The following is a 22,355-nucleotide window of genomic DNA, read 5'->3' on the forward strand; positions in this document are numbered from 1 at the left end:
ATGACAGTTAATAAAAAAACACAATATAAATAGTGTGCAGGCAGCTATACATGTAAAAAAGTAAAATCTTTTGGAGTAAAAATTATTATAAGACACTGTCTTATATTCGGGTAGTATTTTAGAAAATACTACTTTGGAGGTCTTTGCTCTAAGCTTTCATGATAGTTCCCTGAAATTCTTTTTAAGGACCTTCTGCCTGCCTCTAACTTTGTCATTGTTGCCAATGTGTATCATGACCATGGGAGCCTCACCAGCCCCTCCCAGTAGTTTGCTAACCCAATCCGTGATGTGCCAGGATGAAAGCACACTGTTCGACAATCCCGGTCTTTGTGGAAGATTGCCCTGTCTGTCCCCCTAATAATTGAGTTCCTCACTACCAGGACTTGTCTAGCCTATCCTGCACTCCTACTCCGCTTCTTACAGGAGCAGACACCCCCCTGGTGGTCAGAGGGCATGTCCTGCTGCAATCCTATTGTGGCATCCACCTCATCTGCCAACTCTACAAACTTGTTGAGGTGTGCCAGTTCAAGTCTAGCCTCCAAGGATCTTTTCTTTCTGTACCTCCTCTTGTCACCCAGCTGGCTGCCTGCTCATCCTGCTCTACCATACTACCATCCACCCCGGCGAGTGATCAGCAAGCAGCCTTTCCATGGTGTCAATGGATCTGAGTGTTGCCGGGATACACAGGGGTTGGTGTGGAACCTGCTGCTGTGCCCCCTGTGTAGTGGTTGATGCAAGCTGGGGCCTTATTGTAACCAGTGGGCTCTGCCTGGAAAAACACTTTAAATATTCCATCTATAATCTCTATAGTTAATTCTGGGGGGCTGCAAAGGAGCGGTGGAGGGGGGGATTGTCTAATCTAAATTAGCCCCAAATCACTTTGCATCAATCATGTTAAGGCCTCCTGTCCACGGGCAAATTTTCACTGCGTTGCCCGTGGCGATAATCCACACATGGGTAACGCAGTGAACACTTTCATTAGGATAACTATGGAAAAGCACAGCCCAAATGTCCACGAGCAGAAAATTGTGATTTTCCGCTCGCGTTAAAAATTGCGGCATGCTGCGATTATGGCCGCCTGCACACAAGCGGGTCGGATCCGGCTGCGAGAATTCTCGCCACGGGACCCGACCCGAGAGCCTGCAGGGACGAGCGCGTACTCTCCCGCGCCTGGCATCCCCAGCTCTTTCATGTGCCGACTGCGGCGCAGCCGGCGCATGCGCAGACCGGAGCCGACGGCCGGGTGAGTGCGTGCCCCGTACAAAAATAGGACATGTTGCGGTTTGTTTGCCGCGCGAGATTTCGCGCGGCCAAACCGCGGCCGTCTGCATAGGAGTGCGTATTGTAATGCACTCCTATGCAAACTTTCAGGATTTCCGCCCGTGTGCAGGCGGCCTATCTGTAACAAACCTATAATTTTAGAAGATCATGGTGCCAAAGTGCTGGCCGGCAGCAGCCCCTGCAGTGGGATATCGCTATGCCCACTGACAGACAGCCTTACTGGGAATTTGCAGATCTAGGACTTCCTGTGCCCTCAGGAGGTGTGGGCAGTCCTCATCATAGCTGACTAGTAAGCTCTACTATTAACCACAGTAGGGATCGGGCAGATCACACACCTGAAGGTCCCACAAAGTAGGTGGATCCTCCACGGGGCGACCTGTGCCCGCTCAAAAATTCTTTTCACATAAGCAGTGAAGAACCAGGCGTTACCCCGGCTCGTTATTTTCCTTACTCATTAGTTTAAGGCATACCGTCTTACTGCCGCGCGCTGGGTCCACCGTATGCGGACCGCTCGTCTACATCAGGGAGAGGCTCATGATTACCTCCCGAGTGTCGCTGATAGATGCAGGAAGTGCTGGTCGGCCAAGTGCGGGTGGCTTATCAACACTGGCTTATCAATCTTGCTATCATAACGGTTACTTACAAGTGGAGGCGCTTGTATGCAAATCATCAGCACAGCCGCAGTGCATGACGGTAGTACGCCAGCGCGACGGCCGCCCTGCGTGGTGACGTCACTGCATGGCGTTCGGCCGTCCTCTCTTACGGTCGCTGCTGTGAAGCTGCGGGTTACTAACATGGCCGACGTGTCGTTGGATGAATTGATCAGGAAAAGAGGAATGTCGGCGGGCGTGTACAGCAGGTGAGTGGCAGCCGCGCAGGCCTCTCCCCGTGCCCCCCCCGCCCGGTGTCTAGGGGGCGGCTCCGAGCTCTTCCTGTGGCCCTCCGCCAGGTGTCTGGGGGGCTGCTCCGGGCTCTACCTGTGACTCTCACCGGGTGTCTGGGGGGCGACTCCGGGCTCTCCCTGTGGCCCCGCCAGATGTCTGGGGGCTGCTCCGGGCTCTACCTGTGGCCCTCACTGGGTGTCTGGGGGGGCGGCTCCGGGCTCTCCCTGTGGCCCCGCCAGATGTCTGGGGGGCGGCTCCGGGTTCTCCTGTGCTCTGCCAGCCCCCATCGTTGGGTTCAGCTGTGTGTTTGGCGCAGTCCTCCATTGTAGTCGATGACAGGTGGACACGAGTGACCCCTCACGTTCCTGCGGCGGTCATCTCTCGGTGACATCCGGTAGACCTGCTTGTAGCCCCCCCCATGTGACAGGTTTACGGGACGTCACCAACATAGATAATCGTGTCGCCCACCAAGGTGCCGTGCTGTGTGCGGTGGGGACATTAGGTTTAATAAATAGTCCAACCACCCCTTTAAGATGGACCTTCACTATTGGTGGCATTCTCAGGATAGGTCATCCGTAGTTGGCCGGCTGGGTCCTCCAATCAGCCTGTTGCCGGGTCCATTGTCATCGTAAATAGCACTGGAAACAGATAGCGCTGTCCATACTGTGGTGGCCAGGTGTGGTAGTGCAGGCAATGCTTCCATTAAATGGGGGGGAACTGTGCTTGTGGACCCCCACCGATCAAGTATGGATGACCCTTCCTGAAGATAGGTCCTCAATACTAAAAGTCCTGGAGAACTCCTGTAAGCGTTCCTCGGGGTTGGTTGCTCCATGTAACTGACGTCCCACATGGTGGTGCCTGACCTAGGAATATGGGATTATGGACCCGACACAACTGGCTTCTGGAGCTTCCACTTCTATGGGGATTAGTGAAACCGTTCAGTATTGAACAGCCGCTCTGTTATGTCAGTGTTGAGCGAGCAGAGAAATCCCCTGCTAATGATACTAGCTCCCTACAGGAGCACGAGAGCGAGTATGTGCGGGGCGAGGGGCGGGCATCGTTTGCCCGACGTTCATCCAGTATGTGCGGGGCGAGTGGCGGGCATCGTTTGCCCGACGTTCATCCAGTATGTGCGGGGCGCGTGGCGGGCATCGTTTGCCCGACGTTCATCCAGTATGTGCGGGGCGCGTGGCGGGCATCGTTTGCCCGACGTTCATCCAGTATGTGCGGGGCGAGTGGCGGGCATCGTTTGCCCGACGTTCATCCAGTACGTGCGGGGCGAGTGGCGGGCATCGTTTGCCCGACGTTCATCCAGTATGTGCGGGGCGGGCATCTTTTGCCCGACGTTCATCCAGTATGTGCGGGGCGGGCATCGTTTGCCCGACGTTCATCCAGTATGTGCGGGGCGGGCATCGTTTGCCCGACGTTCATCCAGTATGTGCGGGGCGGGCATCGTTTGCCCGACGTTCATCCAGTATGTGCGGGGCGGGCATCGTTTGCCCGACGTTCATCCAGTACGTGCGGGGCGCGTGGCGGGCATCGTTTGCCCGACGTTCATCCAGTACGTGCGGGGCGCGTGGCGGGCATCGTTTGCCCGACGTTCATCCAGTACGTGCGGGGCGCGTGGCGGGCATCGTTTGCCCGACGTTCATCCAGTACGTGCGGGGCGCGTGGCGGGCATCGTTTGCCCGACGTTCATCCAGTACGTGCGGGGCGAGTGGCGGGCATCGTTTGCCCGACGTTCATCCAGTACGTGCGGGGCGAGTGGCGGGCATCGTTTGCCCGACGTTCAGTGTAAATGGAGCTTTAATCTACAAGGCTGGGGTTACACGGGATGGAATTTCAGCAGAATGGTCGCACCGAAGAACCACAAGATTTCCGCGGGAGAAGCGCAGCTTCAAAACCCGCAGGTTTCGGAGCGGTTTTGCGGTCGGCATTCCGCTGTGGCTTTCTCTCCCCATAGAGAGGCCGCTGCGGAAACGAGAAAAGAATTGAGATGGTGCGTAATTGAATTCTGCGCCGCATGTCAGGTTTTGTGCGGCTTGCTAAATCTCGTCCACTTTGCTGGCTAATCCTGGGATTTGGAGCCGCGGGCAGAATTGCCGCGCGGACTTTCCACACAGACATTCCGCCCCGTGTGAACCCAGCCTAAGGCGGCTCTCACACGTGTTCAGAAGCTGCAGCATTTTCCCACAATTTCATATGCCTGTTACAGCGTTTGACCGTGTGTTTAACACACCCGTCATTGTGATGGGTGATGAGGTGCGTTAAAAAGCGCTAAAACACATGAAAATAAAGCAGACAGCGCTTGAAAATCACGGTGTTAGAAACATCGCATTCGAGCGCTGGTCTGCGAGGCCCTTTTGAAATAAATGGGGTTGTACTGTGGTTAGTGCGGCGTTCAAGACACTGCGCTAATCGCGGTAAAAAGCGTCCTGTGTGAGAGCGGCCTAAATAATGAGGAGCAGTAAAGTACGTGTGACTGTAGTCCTTAATGTGCCATGATGGATATATCTTGTACGCTGCGCGGTTTAATAAGCACCGCCTCTTTTCTTCTCTTGTAGGGGCAGTAGCAGGGGGGCTATGGGAGGTATGAGGTCCAGGAACCCGTCTACAACTCTTGGTCGTCTACCTGCCACGAGCTTCCAGAGGACGTTTGACGCACGCCAGAAGATAGGAATAACAGATGCTCGTTTGAAACTTGGGATGAAAGATGCCCGCGAGAAACTTGTAGCCAAAGATGCGCGTTTCCGTATAAAGGGTAAAGTGCAAGATGCTCGCGAGATGCTGAACTCCAGGAAGCAGCAGGTCACCGTAGGCCGGAAACCAACCAAAGTGATGGACGCCCGTGAAAAGCTCAGTTTAAAGAGGAGTGCGCCGGCCATTTCTATTAACTCACCTGTAGCACAAGGTTCCTCCGCCATTAATATCACTAAGACCATCCAGGCAAGTAGTGCAGCAACAAAGGCAAAAATACTGTCGCAGAGACGTCCCCCTTCCTGTCGCAGAGACCCCCTAAAATATACAGAATTTGTTTATGTGGAATACTTTCTTTTTCAGATTCCACAGCCGAAGACTATATCGTTAGGTCTAACGAGCTCTGTTAAAGGAATGCGAATAAATGTTGTCAACCATCAACCTGGGAAACGGGTAACTTTTACCAGATTACTGTTTTCGGGTATGTGACAGACTGGCATCTCCGTGTGTGAAAAGTGCATGAGCTTATATCCTCTCCATACACTAGAGAAGGGAATCGGTAAGGTAATTGACACATGGTGTGAATTCTTGGCACTAGCAACTGCAGCATCTAAGTGGTTAGACTGTCAAGCCATTCCTCAACACTAGAGATGAGCGAGCGTACTCGGCTACGCCCCTTTTTCGCCCGAGCGCCGCGATTTTTGAGTACTCTTTTCACCCGAATACGGAAGTACTCAAAAATCGCGGTGCTCGATCGAGTAATTACTCGAAACTAGTAGGTTGGCTCATCTCTACTCAACACCATTGAGAAATGCTGATGGATTGTCATAGCAGCCAGGTTCCTAATGAAGCCCCCATATCTGCCATATTAGAATATGTTATTAGGCTCTGCATCTGGCAGGGCCTAATAGAATGTCTGCAAGCATTACTTTGAAAGGTATTCTTCACTGCAGTTCTGAAGTATTGCGGTGTAGTATATTTGCGAACAAGGTCCCCAAATGGGACTTTAAAATTAGTGTGTTCTTTAGCCATTTGAAAAAAGTTTAAATACCAATATTTCTGGTGTTTTTTGTTCTTGCCCTTTGCAAAAATGTAATAAAAAAAAATCAAAAAGACCTTTGTACCCCAAAATGATGGCATTAAAAATGTCATAGCTTCATAGATGGGGAAATGGTTATGGCTCTCAGAATGTAGTGACAAAGGAAATGATAAAAATATATATTAGTGCTTTTTTAATTGTGTCATAGCAGTAAACCTCAAAAAATTGCAGCCATTTTAAAGCAGGCTGCCGGTGGAAGCCAAACTTTTCACACTATTACCCACATCCCATTGTACATCAAGCTCCAGAGAACTTTCTTGTGTATTCTATTCACTTCTCTGCTGTTAAGCCTCCTCTCTGCTTCTCAACAGACAAAACTTAGACTTTTAGATTTCACCCTACTTCCTCTTCCTACTGTCATTCCATGATGCATCACATAGCAGCTAGAGCCAGTAACCATGCTGCCTGCTGGGAGGATAGTGAAATTCTCCTCTCTTCCCGAATAAGCTGAGACAAGACGGACAGGGAGGCTGATCTGCTATCCTGTACATTGTGTGAGAGGGGCCTCTGATCAGTAACTGTCAACTCTGCAAGAAGTTTTACCTGTATAAACTGAAAAAGTCTGATAGGGGTTCTTGCATGTACTGGCCCCAGTGGGATATTTGCAGAAAGCAAAAATCAGGTATAAGACGATGCATGCAGCTCCTTAATGGAACATGGGAAACGTTTTAGTTTGTTGAAGTTTCCCTTTTACTGTCTAGGCGATTGCATTTCCATAATATGAATGTATAGCCCTAATTTCAAAATAAAGGTAGGACTGCTGTGTAAAATGTAAGTAAATGTAAAGCAAAAAGTGTAGATTTGGGAATCTCCTCTAACCATATTTTATTCACAAGAGAACGTATAGAGGGAGGAAGGGAAACATTCTCATTAGAAAAAAAAGCAAACTTGGAAATTAAAGCAGCAACACATCTCACAAAAGTCGTGTAGCATCCTCTCCTTTTTACAACAGTCTGGGAAGTGAGGAGACCAATTAGTGGAGTTTTTGAAGGGGAGCGTTGTCCCATTCTTGTCTGATGTAGGATTCCAGTTGCTCAACATTCCTCGGTCGTCTTTGCCGTGTCTTTTATTTCCTAATGCACTAATTGTTTCTACCGGTGAGCAGTCCGGACTGCAGGTTCCCAGACTCTTCCGTGAAGCCATGCTGTTGTGACAGATGCCGTATGTAGTTTAGCATGGTCTTGCTGAAATCTGCAAGGCCTTCCCTGATAGAGATGTTGTCTGGATGGGAGCATATGTTCTTCTACAACCTCTATATACCGCTCAGCATTGATGTACAACTGCCACCTCACACGTCTGTCTTTCAGCAGGTCTCTCCACACGCTCTAGATGATGATGGTTTTGATGATGAGCTCGAGCTTTCTCAGATCCCCACCAAACAGATGAAGATGCCAGCTGCCAGCACTGTACACAACAGGGTAATTCCAGCACTTAGATTGGACTTGGTCTTGTTTTTATGGAACAACCTAAAAATGAATAGTGAGCAGATGACAGGCCCAGCGTTTACTACTTGGTAGGATTTCCTGCTTTTCCTGAAGCATGCAGCCTTGTTTAAAGGGAATCTGTCACCATGCATTTCAACCCTCACTTAGAGAACCATGAGGTTGTGCCGGCCACCGATCACTGTAATCCAGGTGACTGTCACTACCTTGTGCTGCTCTCAGGCTGTAAGTTGTGCGGATGACTGGAGGGTGTAAGGCCTCATGTGCAAGGGCAGGTCAGATTCCGCGGGCGGGAGCCCGCCATACCATCCCACCCTGCCTGCGGCAAAAGAACATTACTTGCCCTTCCGGAGCTCAATCCCTTTGTGATGTCATCGGACCCTGTGAGGAAATCGTGGTGGGCCGACGGGTTGCGATGACAATAGGATGCCAGACACCAGCGTTCTGGCTTGCCATTGCTTATGATTGCTATTACAAGTGATAAGGCATTGCGGTACATAAGCCCTGCAATGCTTTATCATGGCGATAACCACTGCTATGGCTCAGTTCTCCCTCAGGGACATAAACAGTATGAGGGGGGAAAAAATCCTTTTTTGCTCATTTTCCACTATTTGTATGAAAAAAAAAAAACGGCCAGAAAAATAAAGTTATGGCTGTTGAAAAGTGGAAATGAAAATCCCCCCAAATTGCTGTCCTCAATGCCATAATAGGCAATTTCCCCAAAGTCCTGCAATTAAAAAATACAACTCGTCCTTCAAGAAAACAAGCCCTCCTACAGCTACATCGATGACAGAAATAGAAATGTTATGTTTCTGGAACACGACAATATAAAAACGAAAAAAAAAAACAAACTATCGCTTGTTCACGAGGTGAAAACTAGCCCGGTTACTAAGGGGTTACTGTCTAACTTTATTTTTCTTAAGGCCTCATGCACACGGCTATAGTTTTTTTTAGATAGAACGCTACTTTTCCACCATAGATATGTCCCGTGCCTTCGCTTAGTAATTCTGTAATGTGACAGAACGCGCCGATCTAAGATGTATTTGAGGTGCCAAATGTCCCATACTCAGGTTCAGTAATATGGATGGGTGCATGTGCCTTTTATTCCACTCTTTTCATGGGGCCCCTGCACACTAGTGTATGTGGGGGCCACATGTTAATCCACAGACAGCCACAGCCCGCTTGTAGGGTTCTGCACATTGACCTTTTTTCATATGGCCTGATGGTCTTCGTGAAAGAACTCTCCACATGTCCAATCCCTGTCACAGATGAAAAATGGGACCTGCTGATGCTGGTCAATGTGCCGTCTCAGCATACTGGTGTCCAAGCGTTACTCGATGTGAGTTGTGCCCAAGCCTCTCATGTGCAATTCGCACTTACATCTAGCCTACCCAGCCTAACGTGTTTGTGTGTGTGTGTATATACAGCTAAAGAAATTAGCAGTGTGGAGATGGAGAGAAAAAAATGAACATCTTTTTATTTTAGTTTTTTTTTTTTGTAGCTAAAAATGTCTGGAAACACTTTCTCGCTTGGCCAAACATTACCTCTGACTAAAGTGGTGCAGAATGATGCGTACACCACTCCCATTCCTCCGCAGTCTAGCTCTGCATCAACTTCACTGCGCACGAAGACCCTAAACAATGTGTCGCGGACACTTGTCACAAAGGAGGCCAATGCTTCAGTACCTGCGACTCCAACAGAGGTGAGCCTCGCATGCATCACGTAACCCTGTTATCTAGCAACAGCTTGTGCTGTAGAAGCTACTTCTTCACATTCTGCACTTTATGGTGTTCTGTTCCCAATGTGCAGACACTTCTACACGTCCGTTGACACGTTAATGCTGTGACTAACAATTCATGTTATTTTCAGTCTGTTTTCAGCCCTTTAGAAGGCACAAAAATGACCGTTAATAACTTGCACCCGAGGGTCACAGAGGAGGACATTGTGGTAAGTACTGTACTTTCTGTGAGCTGTATGAAGGGTGGGGGATTTTGTGTTTATTGTAACAGTACGCTATTAAGCTGGGTTCACACGGGACTTCCTGTTCCGGCGCTAGCATGGAGAGCTGCAGATAGGTAAGCTCCTGCTGCACACCCGGCCTCAGAGAGCTACACAAGGAGCAACATCCAGCTGACAGACCAGGAACAGGCCAGTAACATAGTGGGCGCCCGTCTGACGCGTCCCAGCCCTGCCGAAAGAGTCTGTGGAGCCATCGGGAGCCTCCCCACACCAGCTCCACTTAGACACAACAGCCGGGGGTTAACTGACATGTGCCTGTGCAGGGAGGCCCAGCGCTGCTGACAGCAGCCAGTGAAGTGCCCAGCAACATACCTCCATAGGCACCTCTAGCAGCGGAGGGGCTCACCAACAGGAGGGAAAACAGACGACATCAGAGCCCTGCTCTCTGCCCTCAGCCCCTGCATCTCCAGCTTCTGCCACGAGCCTGGCCATAGCAGGAGGTGAAGCCACGCCCCCCTGCTTGAGTGAAGCCGGCAGCACACAGGCTCTGCTAGAAGGCAGACTACAGTGCAGAGCAGGAACAAGGGGAGCACACTGCTAGAAGGCAGACTACAGTGCAGAGCAGGAACAACGGGAGCACACTGCTAGAAGGCAGATTACAGAGCAATAAAGCACTAAAGCAATAAAGCTGTTGTAACCAGCAGTCAGTGGGACACTGAAGACACTGCTGAAAGTAGCCCTGAATATCAGAGTGCAATCAGCAGGGAACTGTGAAAAGTTAACCCTGCAACACCCAGCATTGCCAGACAGGGAGACTGATCATACTACCACCCCATGCCAGAATAATCTCACAGACTTTGGACATCTGCATAGAGCCCTATTCCCTGCAGATAGAGGAGGAGAAAGCCTGTGCACGGCGGATGCTGCCGGCGTGTCGAGCACATCCCGCCTGCACTGAGGAGAGCTCTGCAGCGTCCGGAAGGGTAAATATATTGCATGGCTGCGGCACGCACGGATTTATATGATAACTTCCAGCGGGCTGCTTGTTTCTGACCAAACTCTCAGACTGCATCAGGGTGGCATAAGGTGTCGAGCCTGTGCTCACAATTAGGACCTCACGTGATTGCCATCCACACGTGGACAGCAGAATTGATGGGTCTGCCATTAGTGTCTTTCGGTCTGAGCATGTGAAAGAGTGGAGACTATGGAGGGCACCCAGATTCAATGTATGATCTAAGCATTTACTTAATTGTTAGCAGCTTTTGTGTGCATGAATGTATGTGTAACCGTTATACGTATGAAGGGTAAGGGATAAACTGTATAACTCCACTATGGCGTTGTGAATGACCGCAGTATTACACCAAGAAGCTTAGACATGCTTTAGTCTTTCAGTAAGTACATTTGTGTCTAGTCAGCCGCTGGTTCACGATCGGATTCTCTAGTGAATATATGAGAAGGGTCTGGAAGTATTCCACCGGTGAGCAGAAATGCTTTAAGTCTTAGGATCCTTTTCGACGAGCCATTTCTCGTTTGAATGAGTGAATGACGTCACTGCTGACTTGTACGCACTCGTGCAGCCTGATCATTGTTGAATTGCTGACTTCTCGTTCAGCACTCACATTCCTATATATATACGGAGCAGGTAGCGTTTAAGAGCAACAAGAACTGAGCGAGCCGGCGATATTTTTAGTCCTGCAGAAACTGAATCCTGAACAAAGTGCACGATTGTTGAGTCATTGGCTTGCGTTTAGACCAAACTAGTCACTACCATTTGTTTTAACGATTTTTTTTTTTAGTTTAATGATAATCGTTCTGTCTGAACGCACCTTAAAGCAGCCCACCATTGTACGAACAATGTCTTAACCGCTTCTCTGACTACCTGATGTGCACTGTGTATTAGTATGCATGCTTAGTCTAAGACTCTCCATCTGCTCTTAGTGACCAGCACTGTCCACATGAGCTGTAACGACAGGTCAGAGCAGCATGGACTGCGATGTATATTAACTGACAGCGTACATCAGGTAGTCAGAGAAGCTGTTCGGCCATCTTCGCACAGGAAGATGCTTTTAACCCTTTCTAATCCACTGTCTGACGTCTTCCTACATTCTGATTTGAAGCTTGCACAGCTTCAATGTCAGATGACGTCCGACAGGGTAGTCTTACCGTCTATTACCAGCCACTCTGCTGTCGGAGCCACTCTGGCGCACACACTGGCTTTAGCCAGCAGATGGCACCGTTGTATAACAGCAAAAAGGGAAAGCCTTTTAGGAAACCCGGAATCCAAAATTGGATTGGAAAGGGTTAAAGATCGTTGTATTTTGCTGTAGACATGGGGAGAAGATTTGTGTACTTTCGTTGCTAGCCAGGTCTTCGTGGCTTGGGAAGTAGCCTTCCTCTCACTAGAATGGTGTTGGTGTCCCATATACCATTGTAACTTTTCCTGTGCTTTACAAGCAAGGTATCATTCAGAACCAAAAACTCTTGCCTGGGCGATTGCAATGAGATGTGCTTTCTTGTATATAGAATTGGGTGTATTTTCAGAAAGATTGACTAACAGTCAGTGGCAGAAACTTTCCTTTTATCAGATGTCTCTATGTACTGAAATTCACATTAAGGACATGTTCACACATGCAACGGGGATTCCATTTGAAGCCTCTGCCGCATTAGTCCTATTAGATCAGTTTAAGCCACAGCGATCATAATTTAGACTGTCTTTTCAGGAGCTTTTCTGTGTATGTGGAGCCTTGAAGCGTGCCCGCCTGCTTAGCCCGGGAGTTGCAGAGGTTGTGTTCGTGAGAAAGGAAGATGCAGTTGGCGCCTACAAAAAATACAACAACAGATATCTAGATGGTAAGTTGTGTGGGCAATGTGAGGGACTGGCAACTCCTACAAAGAGAATGCATAATACTCTATTACCCTCCCCTGCCTCGTCAGTGCTTCTGCCCCTAGCTTCATTTCTTCCAGTTTCTGTGGTAACTTGTCAACATGCATGTGGCTGCTGCGACCAATCGCTGAGATTAGCGCTGCAGCGGTTACATGTCGTGTAGACACCTCATTGCAGAGTGAACAGACTGGCAAGTCGCAGGGACGTGGTAAAGTATTACTCCTTTTTATTTTTCAGTTGCACCACTGTAAGCTGTTCTAAAAAAAATAAAATAAATCATGGGTTTGGTCAATTTCTTTAGTGTTGAGATAGTTTAGGCTGTATTTAGGCAAGAAAATAACACATTCTGTGTGATCGCAAAACTTCTGTCACTGAATTAACCTATTTTCAATAAGTTAGTTTACATAAACAACTTTTTGCTCGCACCGACAATGCGAGATCGAAAAATTGCAGCATGTCCTATTTTTGTGCGAGTCTACAGGAGAATAGGACTTGTAATGTGTGATGCAGGTTAGAACTCGCTCTCGGCTGTTTGATTAGGGTACTGTTTAGCTTTAGTTTCCAATGGACCATATAGTGAACATGGCACACTGGAAAAAATGAAATGTTCCCAAATTTGCTTTCACATATCCATAATATGGGTGCATTTTCAGGGCTCATAGTCTTGATACCCAACCTCTTCACCTGTTTACTGAGCTGGACTTAACTCACCATAGGATCGCATACAGGATGGAGCAAATTAGACAAGTAAGGCCTCTTCACACTTGCGCTGGGGCTCCAGGTGATTTCCATTGTTTGACTCTGTCCGCAGAGCCGAACAATGAAAATGTCGAATGGACTCCGTTGACTATGAAGAGGTCCATCCAGCTTCCTGTATTTACCGGACAATTTTACTAGCGCAATATCTGTCTGAGTTTCTCGGAGCGATATTGCGCTCACCCCCGTATGAAGGCGCACTAAACGTTTTGTTTTGATCAACATTCTACTGATTTACTTTACTTGTAATTTCAGGGCAACCGATGAAATGCAATCTTCATTTGAATGGCAGTGTGATCACATCAGACCAGCCAATCCTGCTGTAAGTTTTGGTTTTTCTATGAGAAAATCTTTAAAAAATGCTTTTGTAATAAGTAGACAAAATGTAGTATGCGAACCACACATGGAACGATCATTTTATCTGCAGTTGTATTTATGTCTGACATTACTGGTCCCAATATTACCTTTCTGGCTACGGTTCCATAGTGAATACTGAACATGTACAAAACTGAATTTATCATCCTTCCCTCATACTAGAACTACAGTTTATGGCCAAAAGTATGTAGAGCCCTTAAAATAACACCTTTACGCGCTTGTTGGGCATTTGATTTCAAAACCATGATGTCAAAAGGACTCATGCAATACCCCTTTAATATGGGATTAGATCCTATTTTGTTGCCTATTTTCTTACAGCTGACACTCATAGGCAACAGCTCCCACGAGCTGCGTGGCTCATCGGGGCTGTTAACCCTTTATTTAAAATTTTTTTTTTTTTAAAAAACAACCTTTTGCCACATTTATAATAAAATCTAAATAATAAAACAAAAGTACATGTTTGGTATCATTGTGTCTGTAAAAGTCTGATCTATCAAATTAACACATTATTTACCCCGCACGGTGAACGTCATCTGAAAAAAGTAGCGCCAGATATGAGCTTTTTTTGGTCACCCTGTCTTTAGCAAAGAATGCAATAAAAAGCGATCAAAAAGTCATATGTATTTCAAAATGGTCCCAAAACAAACTACAGGACATTTCGTAAAAGTGAGCTCTCTCACTATGTCGAAGAAAAAATTAAAAAGTTATTGCGCTCAGAAAATGACGGCAAAAAATAATTGACAAAAAAGTTAAATATCTTTAAAAAAAAAAAGGACAAGTAGTACAGCAAAAAAACCTATGTTTTGGTATCGTAGTAATCTTACTGACCCTTAGAATAAAGTTATTATATCATTTTTGTTGCAGTTTGTGAGCCGTAGAAACAAGACAGACCGAAAGGCGGAATTTCATCCCCCCCCCCCCCCATTTTTCACCACTTAGAATTTTTTAACGTTTTTCAGTACATTATATAGTACATTAAATAGTACCATTGAAAAATACAACTTGTCCCGCAAAAAACAGGCCCCCATGCAGCTACTTTGATGGATAAATAAAGGAGTTACGTTTTTTTTTGTTTTTTTTTTTAAAGGGGGAAGGAAAAAATGAAAATGGGTTAAAAAAAAACAAAGCTTGGTCACGAAGCAGTTAAGTTTGAGGTGTGTGGAACTGGTTAAATGGCCTAACCCTTGTGCACAGTTAGCATTTCTCATCCGTTTCCAAACTGCATGCATACAAGCTCCCACCAGCCTTCACAACTAAGGGGCAGATCCTTGAACATATTGTCCTCCTCTGTCCACGTTTGTTTTCGACAACGCATGCCTTTCGAGGCTTCATGAGTCTCCTGAGCTCATTGCTCTCCATTGGATCTATTTCCCTCACTAAGGGGAGCCTGTAATCCCCCTCTAAATGCTCCAGACCAGATTACTCAGGAATCCTCTCTCATGGTCCTTGGCCTGGCACCTCATCCATCCTTCTGCCCCTCAGTCACCAGATCTATTCACTTTTTATTATGGTTCTGTTGAAAGCCACAGCAATGTCTTAACAAGGCAGTTAAGAAAACACCCACATTTTGCTGCAGCCAGGTTGAAGATGATCAGTACACTGTGGAGCATCAAGTCTCTTGCCTCTCTTTTCTTGCACTTCTGTGCCCCTCAAGAGTGAACCTGTCCAGTGATTGGACATCTTTCCCTTTTCAGCATCCATCCAGCTATAATCTTGCTTGCCCTTTACCACTAGCAAAGCTGGTTATTGCTCTTTTCCTCTCCTGGCCTACTCCTCTTTCTTGACGCTTGAGTTCTATCTCTTCCCTCAGTTCCACAGGCATTAGGTATACAGTGAGTGACTCAATTGCACACTACTGTACCCTCTGCGAAGCTACCTGGTGGTCTAAGTCTTCATTGAGGTTCAGATTTCTTTTTTAAGGTCTCGTAAACTCAGGTCAGTAGGCTATCTTCAGAAGGCAGAAGAAATGTATATCTCCTGGTACTTTTAAAGCAGGGCTACCACACTTCCATATAGTTGTCATTTACCATAGCGTCCATCCTGACAGAACACATGGAGGTTGCCCTGCCTAAGCTCATCGGGACAAGAAGAGGAGAGTTCTTAAGACCACCTCCCATCTCCAATGTTTCTTCCAGTCCCAAACGGACACAGAGGGAGTTCTTCGTGCTGAAAGATGGACGCTGAAAATTATACTCACCAGAGACGGAATATCCAGTATCTGGCCCGTCAGTAAAACAGAACGGTCAGGAGGCTGCAGGACCCACGGCAGGTGCAGATGCATCATGCGCTTAGGTCCCGGCGTCTAGCGGCCCACGGCTCCCAGTCATGACACGGCGCTGCATCGTACGCAATGACGTCAGACGCACGCTGCCGGCGGCGTTCCCATGAAAAGGATAAAGAGATGCGCTTTATATATGAAAGGCTGGACAATAATGTTAAAAGGACAATTTGTTCTGATTGTACAACCAAAATGGTGAAGGATGAACAGCAAAATTTATTGCAAGGAAACCACAGGCAGTCAGGAGGCCGCAGGACTCGCGGCAAATGCTTCTGCATCTTGCGCTCAGGTCCAGGTGTCTAGCCGCCGGCTGTGAGTGGTGATGCAGTGCTGCACTGTGCGTGACTGATGCATTTTAGTAGCATCAGCGTGCCAAATTCAAAGTAGGGTGCTGGATTTGAATCCTTGAGAGCTTTTCCTACGGGAATTAAAGCTCTGCATTTCCTCCTAACACTATGGACAGCAAGGAGGTAGCAGGGGAAATCTACAAACTGTGACAAATCCACTTGGAAAAAAGCTCATTACCTAATGGCACTCACCTGTTTATTACATGGATGAAACTCCATAGCCAAGCCATGTTGAGTAGTTCGCTGAAACAGAAGCTCATGGTATATGATTGGTATAATGGTAATCGCCTGTTATTGCAGGATGGAAATCCATAGTCAAGAGAGAAGTCATAGCTTGGAGAAGGCTAATCAGAGCAGAGCTGAGTAATCTCCGCCAGATAGTCAGAGAACTAGTCTCTACCCCCAGCCAGGTCCCTCTAGACCAGCAAATAAAGACCTGTATTTATGAGCACCCTTAAGGGGATGTGGCGCTATACCTTAAACTGGATTAAAACACGTCTAGTAAAACAGGAGAACCAAAGTTTAGCTCAGCAGTTTCCTTGCTCTCTACACAAAAGCAAAAATGTTATATAATCTATAAAGATCCAGCTAATAGAACTGATATCTGTGATAATAGTCACAGATACAAGGACAGCACTTTAAATCCAACAGCTAAAGCAGAAAGGAGCAACTTTGTAAAAGGCTGTCTGTCTTCCATGGACTTTTAAAAACTTTGGAACTCTGTAGTAAAGTTCCTATAATTGATTTACAAACAACCACCTTGTTCAGGCCCAGCTGAAAGACCTCATGAAATCGTGTGAGACTGCATGTATTCTCCCAGAAATCGTTATAGTAACCACTTCAGTGGCATGCCCAATGTGCCTGTGGTCCTCATAGCTAGGAGACCATCTGAAGCTGGCAGGTGCCGCAGCAGAGCCATACACTTTAAAAAAAAAAACAAAAAACCCTTTTCACGTAAATCACGTAAAAATATTGTCAGCCAACAGTGTCTTATTTGACACCAGACACCATCTTCAGATGTCTATCAAAAGCATATTCTCCTGGGCAGAGAACTAAATAAAGTCCTCATCGGCTATTCATCTAAAAGGCTCTCAAAACGTTATTTCAGATTTTTTGGGAAGGTTAGATCCAGGGGAATGGTCCCTAAAACTAAACATATTAGATCTGTTGATCTGGTTAACCCCAGATAGTCCTCTTGCATCAAAGATAAATTCGAAATGTAGGAATTTTTTCCTTAAATCCAGCAAACAATACCCTGGCACCAAATGCATCTTAACAAGAATGGGACATGGATTTGGCATATTCTCTCCCTCCTTCCCCTAAATTCTGGGACTTTGCATAAAATCCAGAACGGCCGGACCAGGGTTGTATGCATTGCACAGCGTTGTCAAAAGGCCCTGGTTCCCGTCATTGTCTTTCTATGCGATATGGACACTGATTCCGCTGGCCTCAGGCAGGACCTTTGTCTTGAGGTCCAGTGTTCTGCCAGGAGATCCTCTGCACGAAGCTGATGGCCTGGCTACTGAGTGGCAGAGATTGAGAGACCAATGACTATTCGTCCAAGGTAATACACACTCTCAAGGGTTGAAAGAACTCTACCTCCAATATATACAAGAGTCTGGAGGAAATTCTGCAACTGGTACGGAGCAGGTAGTCGAGATCCCAGCAGCCTGGACCTTACAAGATCTGGGATCTTAGTTGAGTGTTAAACAGCCTCTAAGAACCTCTCTTTGAAACCCATACATTCCGTATCACTGAAAGACGTATCCATCAAAGTAGCCTTGCTGGTAGTTTTTACAACCCCTGGGCAGATGGGTGGGATACGGGAATTATCCTGTAGAGTCCTACCTAAAGGTGCTTGATGATAGGATAGTCATGAGACTAGACTTATTTCTCTTTCCTAATGCGGGGTCGACACTCCACATGGAACAGAGAATAATTCTGCCTTTTTGTCAGTTTTTTTTTAAAATGACAAGGAAAGGCGCTCGTGCAGTTTAGACATCAGTTGTGCCATTACAGGTCTCACAAAACTTTAAAAAAAAAAAAGATAACGGATTCCTTAAATATCAGAATAAGGGAAAACCAGCATCTGAAGATACCATCGCTGGACGGATTAAAACATCAATTCAGGGAGCATATAAAGCCAGACGATCTGCCTCCCCCTCAGGGAAGGAGAGCCTACACTACAAGCGCTCTCGCTTCCTCATGGGCTGAACGTAGTAAAGCTCTACCGAGCATTTGTAAAGTTGCAACATGATGTAACATCCACACATGGTCTAAGCATTATCACTTGGATCTGTATACTGATAGGGAGCTGGCATTTTTGGGCGGAAGGTCCTTCAGGCAGTAGTTTTCTCCATTTAGCTATAGTAAAAATAAAAAACAATCTTGCCTGTGACGCTACTCCCGCCCCAGCCCAAGCAGTCTGCGCCTGCACAGCTCACCTGCTGACTTGAGGCAAAAAAGTTTCTCCCCTCCTCTGGCTCCAGAACCTGACTGGGCCACCATTAATCCTAGTGGGTTGTATGACCAGTCTGCTCCTGTGGGCAGTTAATCACTAATAGCTCCACCCACTGGACTGTTCAGCTCAAAGTGCGGAGGTTTAAATGAATAAATACGAGTTCTCCTTAATCTTTCCCCATAAAACTATGTATCAGTCTGCTCGGCACCTTCTGCTCTATGAACATGCTAATCAAACTGTAGGCATCATGTAAAACTGCCAGATTCCATGTTAACTGGTTTTGATGGCGCGTCTTTCACATATTGTATTACTCGTAACTGAATCTTGAATTATTTGAACATATTTTGAGTTTTAAAATAAGTCTGCTGAAAAAACGTAAACTTTTAATATTTTTTTTTCTTAGAAGATTAAGTGACACCCCCTCAACAACAAAGAAGGAAGGGGAATCCAGAAGAAACACAACATCCTCCAGTGCTGCTTCTAATCCTCCAGCTGAAGTTGACCCTGATACTATCCTAAAGGCACTCTTTAAATCCTCAGGGTCATCAGCAATTGTCCAGCCAACTGCATTCAAGATTAAGCTCTGATGTGATACACAAACTGCAGACTAGCAAGAGAAACTTTGGAGAAAATTCTGACCCACAGGCCCAGAGACTCTAGGAAAAAAACTTTATTTTGCTTCCTGAGGTTTTGTTTTTGACCACCAGCAGATAGGTAATGTTGGAGTTCTCGCAGCAGTCACTGGACAATCAATCCTCTTCCTAGTATTGTAGTACAGTTCACCCTCCGTGGGGCAGTTGCATTATCGCATTATTTCAGTTGTCCCTTTTGTCTTAGTATTCTGATAGAGCACGATTATGGTTCTACTGTTCCTGAAATGGAAAACTAAATGTACAGTGAGTCGCATAACTTGTTTAAAACTCTTCAATAAACCCTTTCTACTAAAAGGAGAATCTGTTGGTGATATTTTGTACTTGGTGTAGTACACCTAGATCTCTACAATTGGATTGCAGCAGGATTATCCAGACATGAGCGGTTCCTGTGTCTATACACAAGCTGGGCTTTAAATATTTGACTTGTCTTGATTTATGAAATGAATCCTCGTCTGAAAGGGTTACTCCCATATTAGACAATTATGGCAAACTGGTTAACTGGTATGGCAGTAGGGGATGTGCCAGGGAGCCGGTTGATGAAATAATGGCTTAAGACATGCAGACTTCATACATTCTCCTCACTTCCATGACTGTCTCTTCATCAGCACTAAATAGAACAAACCTTTCTGTGATCAGAGAAGTAAACACTTTAGTGATGGAGCCAGCAGATTTCCTGTAATGCCATTTCCCCCGGGGTCACTGGTAGGCCTTAAAGGAGAAGTGACAGTAACTGGCTGCAATCTATTTTTCTGCTGTCATTTGCTGCTTTACCCTTCCTCATACACACAGTCCTGAAGTAAAACTTCTGTGCCCCCCAATATTGAACCTAGAATGTCCTAGATTTTGGGCTTTGTGGTATCGTCACTCTATGCTGTACCCTTTATATTATAGCCGCAAGCAATTAAATCCAAGACCTTTTACATACAATTAAATCTCTCTTAGAAGACCACCCCTTGACCAAACCAGATTTCGGCCCCATTCACACCTGCCTTAAAGGGGTTGTCCCGTGAAAGCAAGTGGGGTTAAGCACTTCTGTATGGCCACTTTGTAATATTATATTGGCCATACAGAAGTTATACACTTACCCCCTCCGGTGCTGGCGTCCCCGTCTCCATGGCGCCGACCGAAGCCGCCTTCTCCTTCCATTAGACGCGCTTGCGCAGTCTCCTCTTCTGTTCTGTTGAATGGGGCCGCTCCGGAGGGGGTAAGTGTATAACTTCTGTATGGCCAATATTTAATGCACGATGTATATTACAAAGTGCATTAATATGGCCATACAGAAGTGTATAACCCCACTTGCTTTCACGGGACAACCCCTTTAAGGGCTCTGCTGAGGCTTTCCATCTGTGTTCTGTTTTTGGTGCAAAGAAACAAAATGAAAACAAACATTTCTGCTTTTTTATTTATTTATTTTTCCTGTTGATTTCAGTGGGTTTTAAAAATAAATGTAAATCTTTTAGTTTGCCTCCATTCCATTTGGTTTCCGTTTCTTAAACTGAACAAATGTAGTCTGCAGTACAAAAAAACAACAGTGAAGGGAAGTAAACTGAAAGCTTTCTATTTGCTTTCCTTTTTTTTTTTTTTTTTAAACCCATTGATATCTAAAGACTAGACATAGATGGTACCACAAAACCTAAAATCCTAGCTTTCAAATGAGTTGGCCCATGCTATAAAGTGATCCCTAACTTGCCGATAGATGACCCAAGAATCACTTATGCTCTCACATAAAGCAACTTGAAACCCTCATCATTGCCCATTGCCCTCCTTGGTTCTTTTTTTTTTTTTTTGTACAGGTTTCAAGTATATTATAAATCTTTAATGTACACAACTGTTTTTCCCCCAACCCCTCCCTGGTCCTTGGTTCTTTTAAATGTGGAAAATCACATAGCCTTTCTTTGATTTCCACAGTGTATCACGCCAGTTTGTTCACACACAGATTTCCATCCACTGCCTGTTAGGAAAAGAAACTCAAAGGAATCTAAACGGATTCCTTTTGAGTTCCTAAAATATATTTTAAAGTTAAGACAACGGGAGTTCTTATTATGTACTTTGGTTACTAACTGCTGGAATGATTGCATTGAGGCTGGTTATTTATATTCATTTTTTTTCTAGACCTGTTTAGGCCTCATGCCCACTGCCGTGACTGACTCTGCCAGCGGAATATGACAACTGAGTCTGTAACAGCGCCCCCAAAGACCCCATAATCATCTCTCCGGATCTAGCGCTCGAGTACCGGCAGGTGAGCCGGTGCGCATGACGTGCTGGCAGTGAGTGATCACGCAGCGTGCTCACAGTGGAAGTATAACATGACGGCCAGCTTCCATTGACTACAATGGAAGCCGACCACACATTTTTCCGCTGTTTCTTTTATACGCTGCAAAATTCCACGGTACAATTCTGCAGCGTGAACATTGAGCTATTAGGATCAATAGAACCTAATAGCTGCGGGATAATTCTGCGAATTTCTGCCATATTTCATGCGGCAGAAATCCAGCCGTGGGCATTAGCCCTTATTCTTATTAATATTTGTATATTTACATTTTTCTAGAACGTTTTCTTTCCTTATAATTTGTTATCTTATGAGACTTCAGATTGCCATCAATCTGGGCTTGTTTTGTGAGTTTTCCTTGCATAATATCTAGTCTGATGATACTGGCTTATTATCATACACTGTTCTGGGATGTTTCATATACTTTATCCACATTTTGATTTAATTTTGTATTTGATTTTTATTCTTTAGGTTTTCAAAAAAATTGATTTATTTATTTTTTTGTTTAAAAGTGTTTTTATTAATTTTCAATACTCAGTTGTACAATCATTTTCAAAAACATTTCAACAGCATCTATTACTTTCTTGCTCATTAAACTTCTTGCTTGTACTTAATAAAGGTTTTCATCCCGCCCACCCCTGCTAGTTACGCTTATAGTTGCTTCTAGTAAACTTTTATGATCGTCTTATTCTAAAACTTTGCAACATCATAGAAGGGAAAAGGGGTAGGAGGGGTCTAAGGTGGGTTAGTAATGGGGGGGGGGGGGGGGAGAGAATATTTGAGACATGGGGTAGGGGTCCCCAGCCTTGCCTCGGCATCCCCTGGACCCCTAATAGGGGGGGTGGCGGGGGTGCGGAGGATGGAAGTTGTGGACCGCGCCTAATTGTATGCGCATGTTGCGCAAGGGTCTATTAAGCCTTAAGAGAGATGGGTGTAGGACAGGGGAAGGGGGGGGGGGGTTCTTGGCTCC

At 46.1% G+C, this 22,355-nt stretch overlaps 1 protein-coding gene and 1 non-coding gene across 3 annotated transcripts; one reads left to right on the forward strand and one right to left on the reverse strand.

The window, feature by feature from the left end:
- Window positions 1-1,600: 1,600 nt before the first annotated feature.
- LOC136622766 (U12 minor spliceosomal RNA) lies at window positions 1,601-1,749 on the reverse strand. The gene has a single exon (XR_010791949.1). It is a non-coding gene; the product is annotated as a U12 minor spliceosomal RNA (small nuclear RNA).
- Window positions 1,750-2,007: 258 nt separating this feature from the next.
- On the forward strand, window positions 2,008-19,410 carry POLDIP3 (DNA polymerase delta interacting protein 3). 2 transcript variants are annotated; one of them, XM_066596207.1, is made up of 9 exons: window positions 2,008-2,140; window positions 4,730-5,111; window positions 5,226-5,315; window positions 7,269-7,379; window positions 8,905-9,105; window positions 9,273-9,350; window positions 12,083-12,212; window positions 13,258-13,324; window positions 18,867-19,410. In XM_066596207.1, the coding sequence occupies exons 1-9, from the start codon at window positions 2,076-2,078 to the stop codon at window positions 19,048-19,050; spliced, it is 1,308 nt and encodes a 435-aa protein (XP_066452304.1). In that variant the 5' UTR covers window positions 2,008-2,075; the 3' UTR covers window positions 19,051-19,410. The 2 variants fall into 2 exon arrangements, with proteins under 2 accessions (XP_066452304.1, XP_066452305.1); XM_066596208.1 differs by having other exon boundaries at window positions 7,272-7,379.
- Window positions 19,411-22,355: the final 2,945 nt, after the last annotated feature.

Source organism: Eleutherodactylus coqui, chromosome 3 (genome assembly GCF_035609145.1).
Source record: "Eleutherodactylus coqui strain aEleCoq1 chromosome 3, aEleCoq1.hap1, whole genome shotgun sequence".
NCBI classification, from domain to species: domain Eukaryota; kingdom Metazoa; phylum Chordata; class Amphibia; order Anura; family Eleutherodactylidae; genus Eleutherodactylus; species Eleutherodactylus coqui.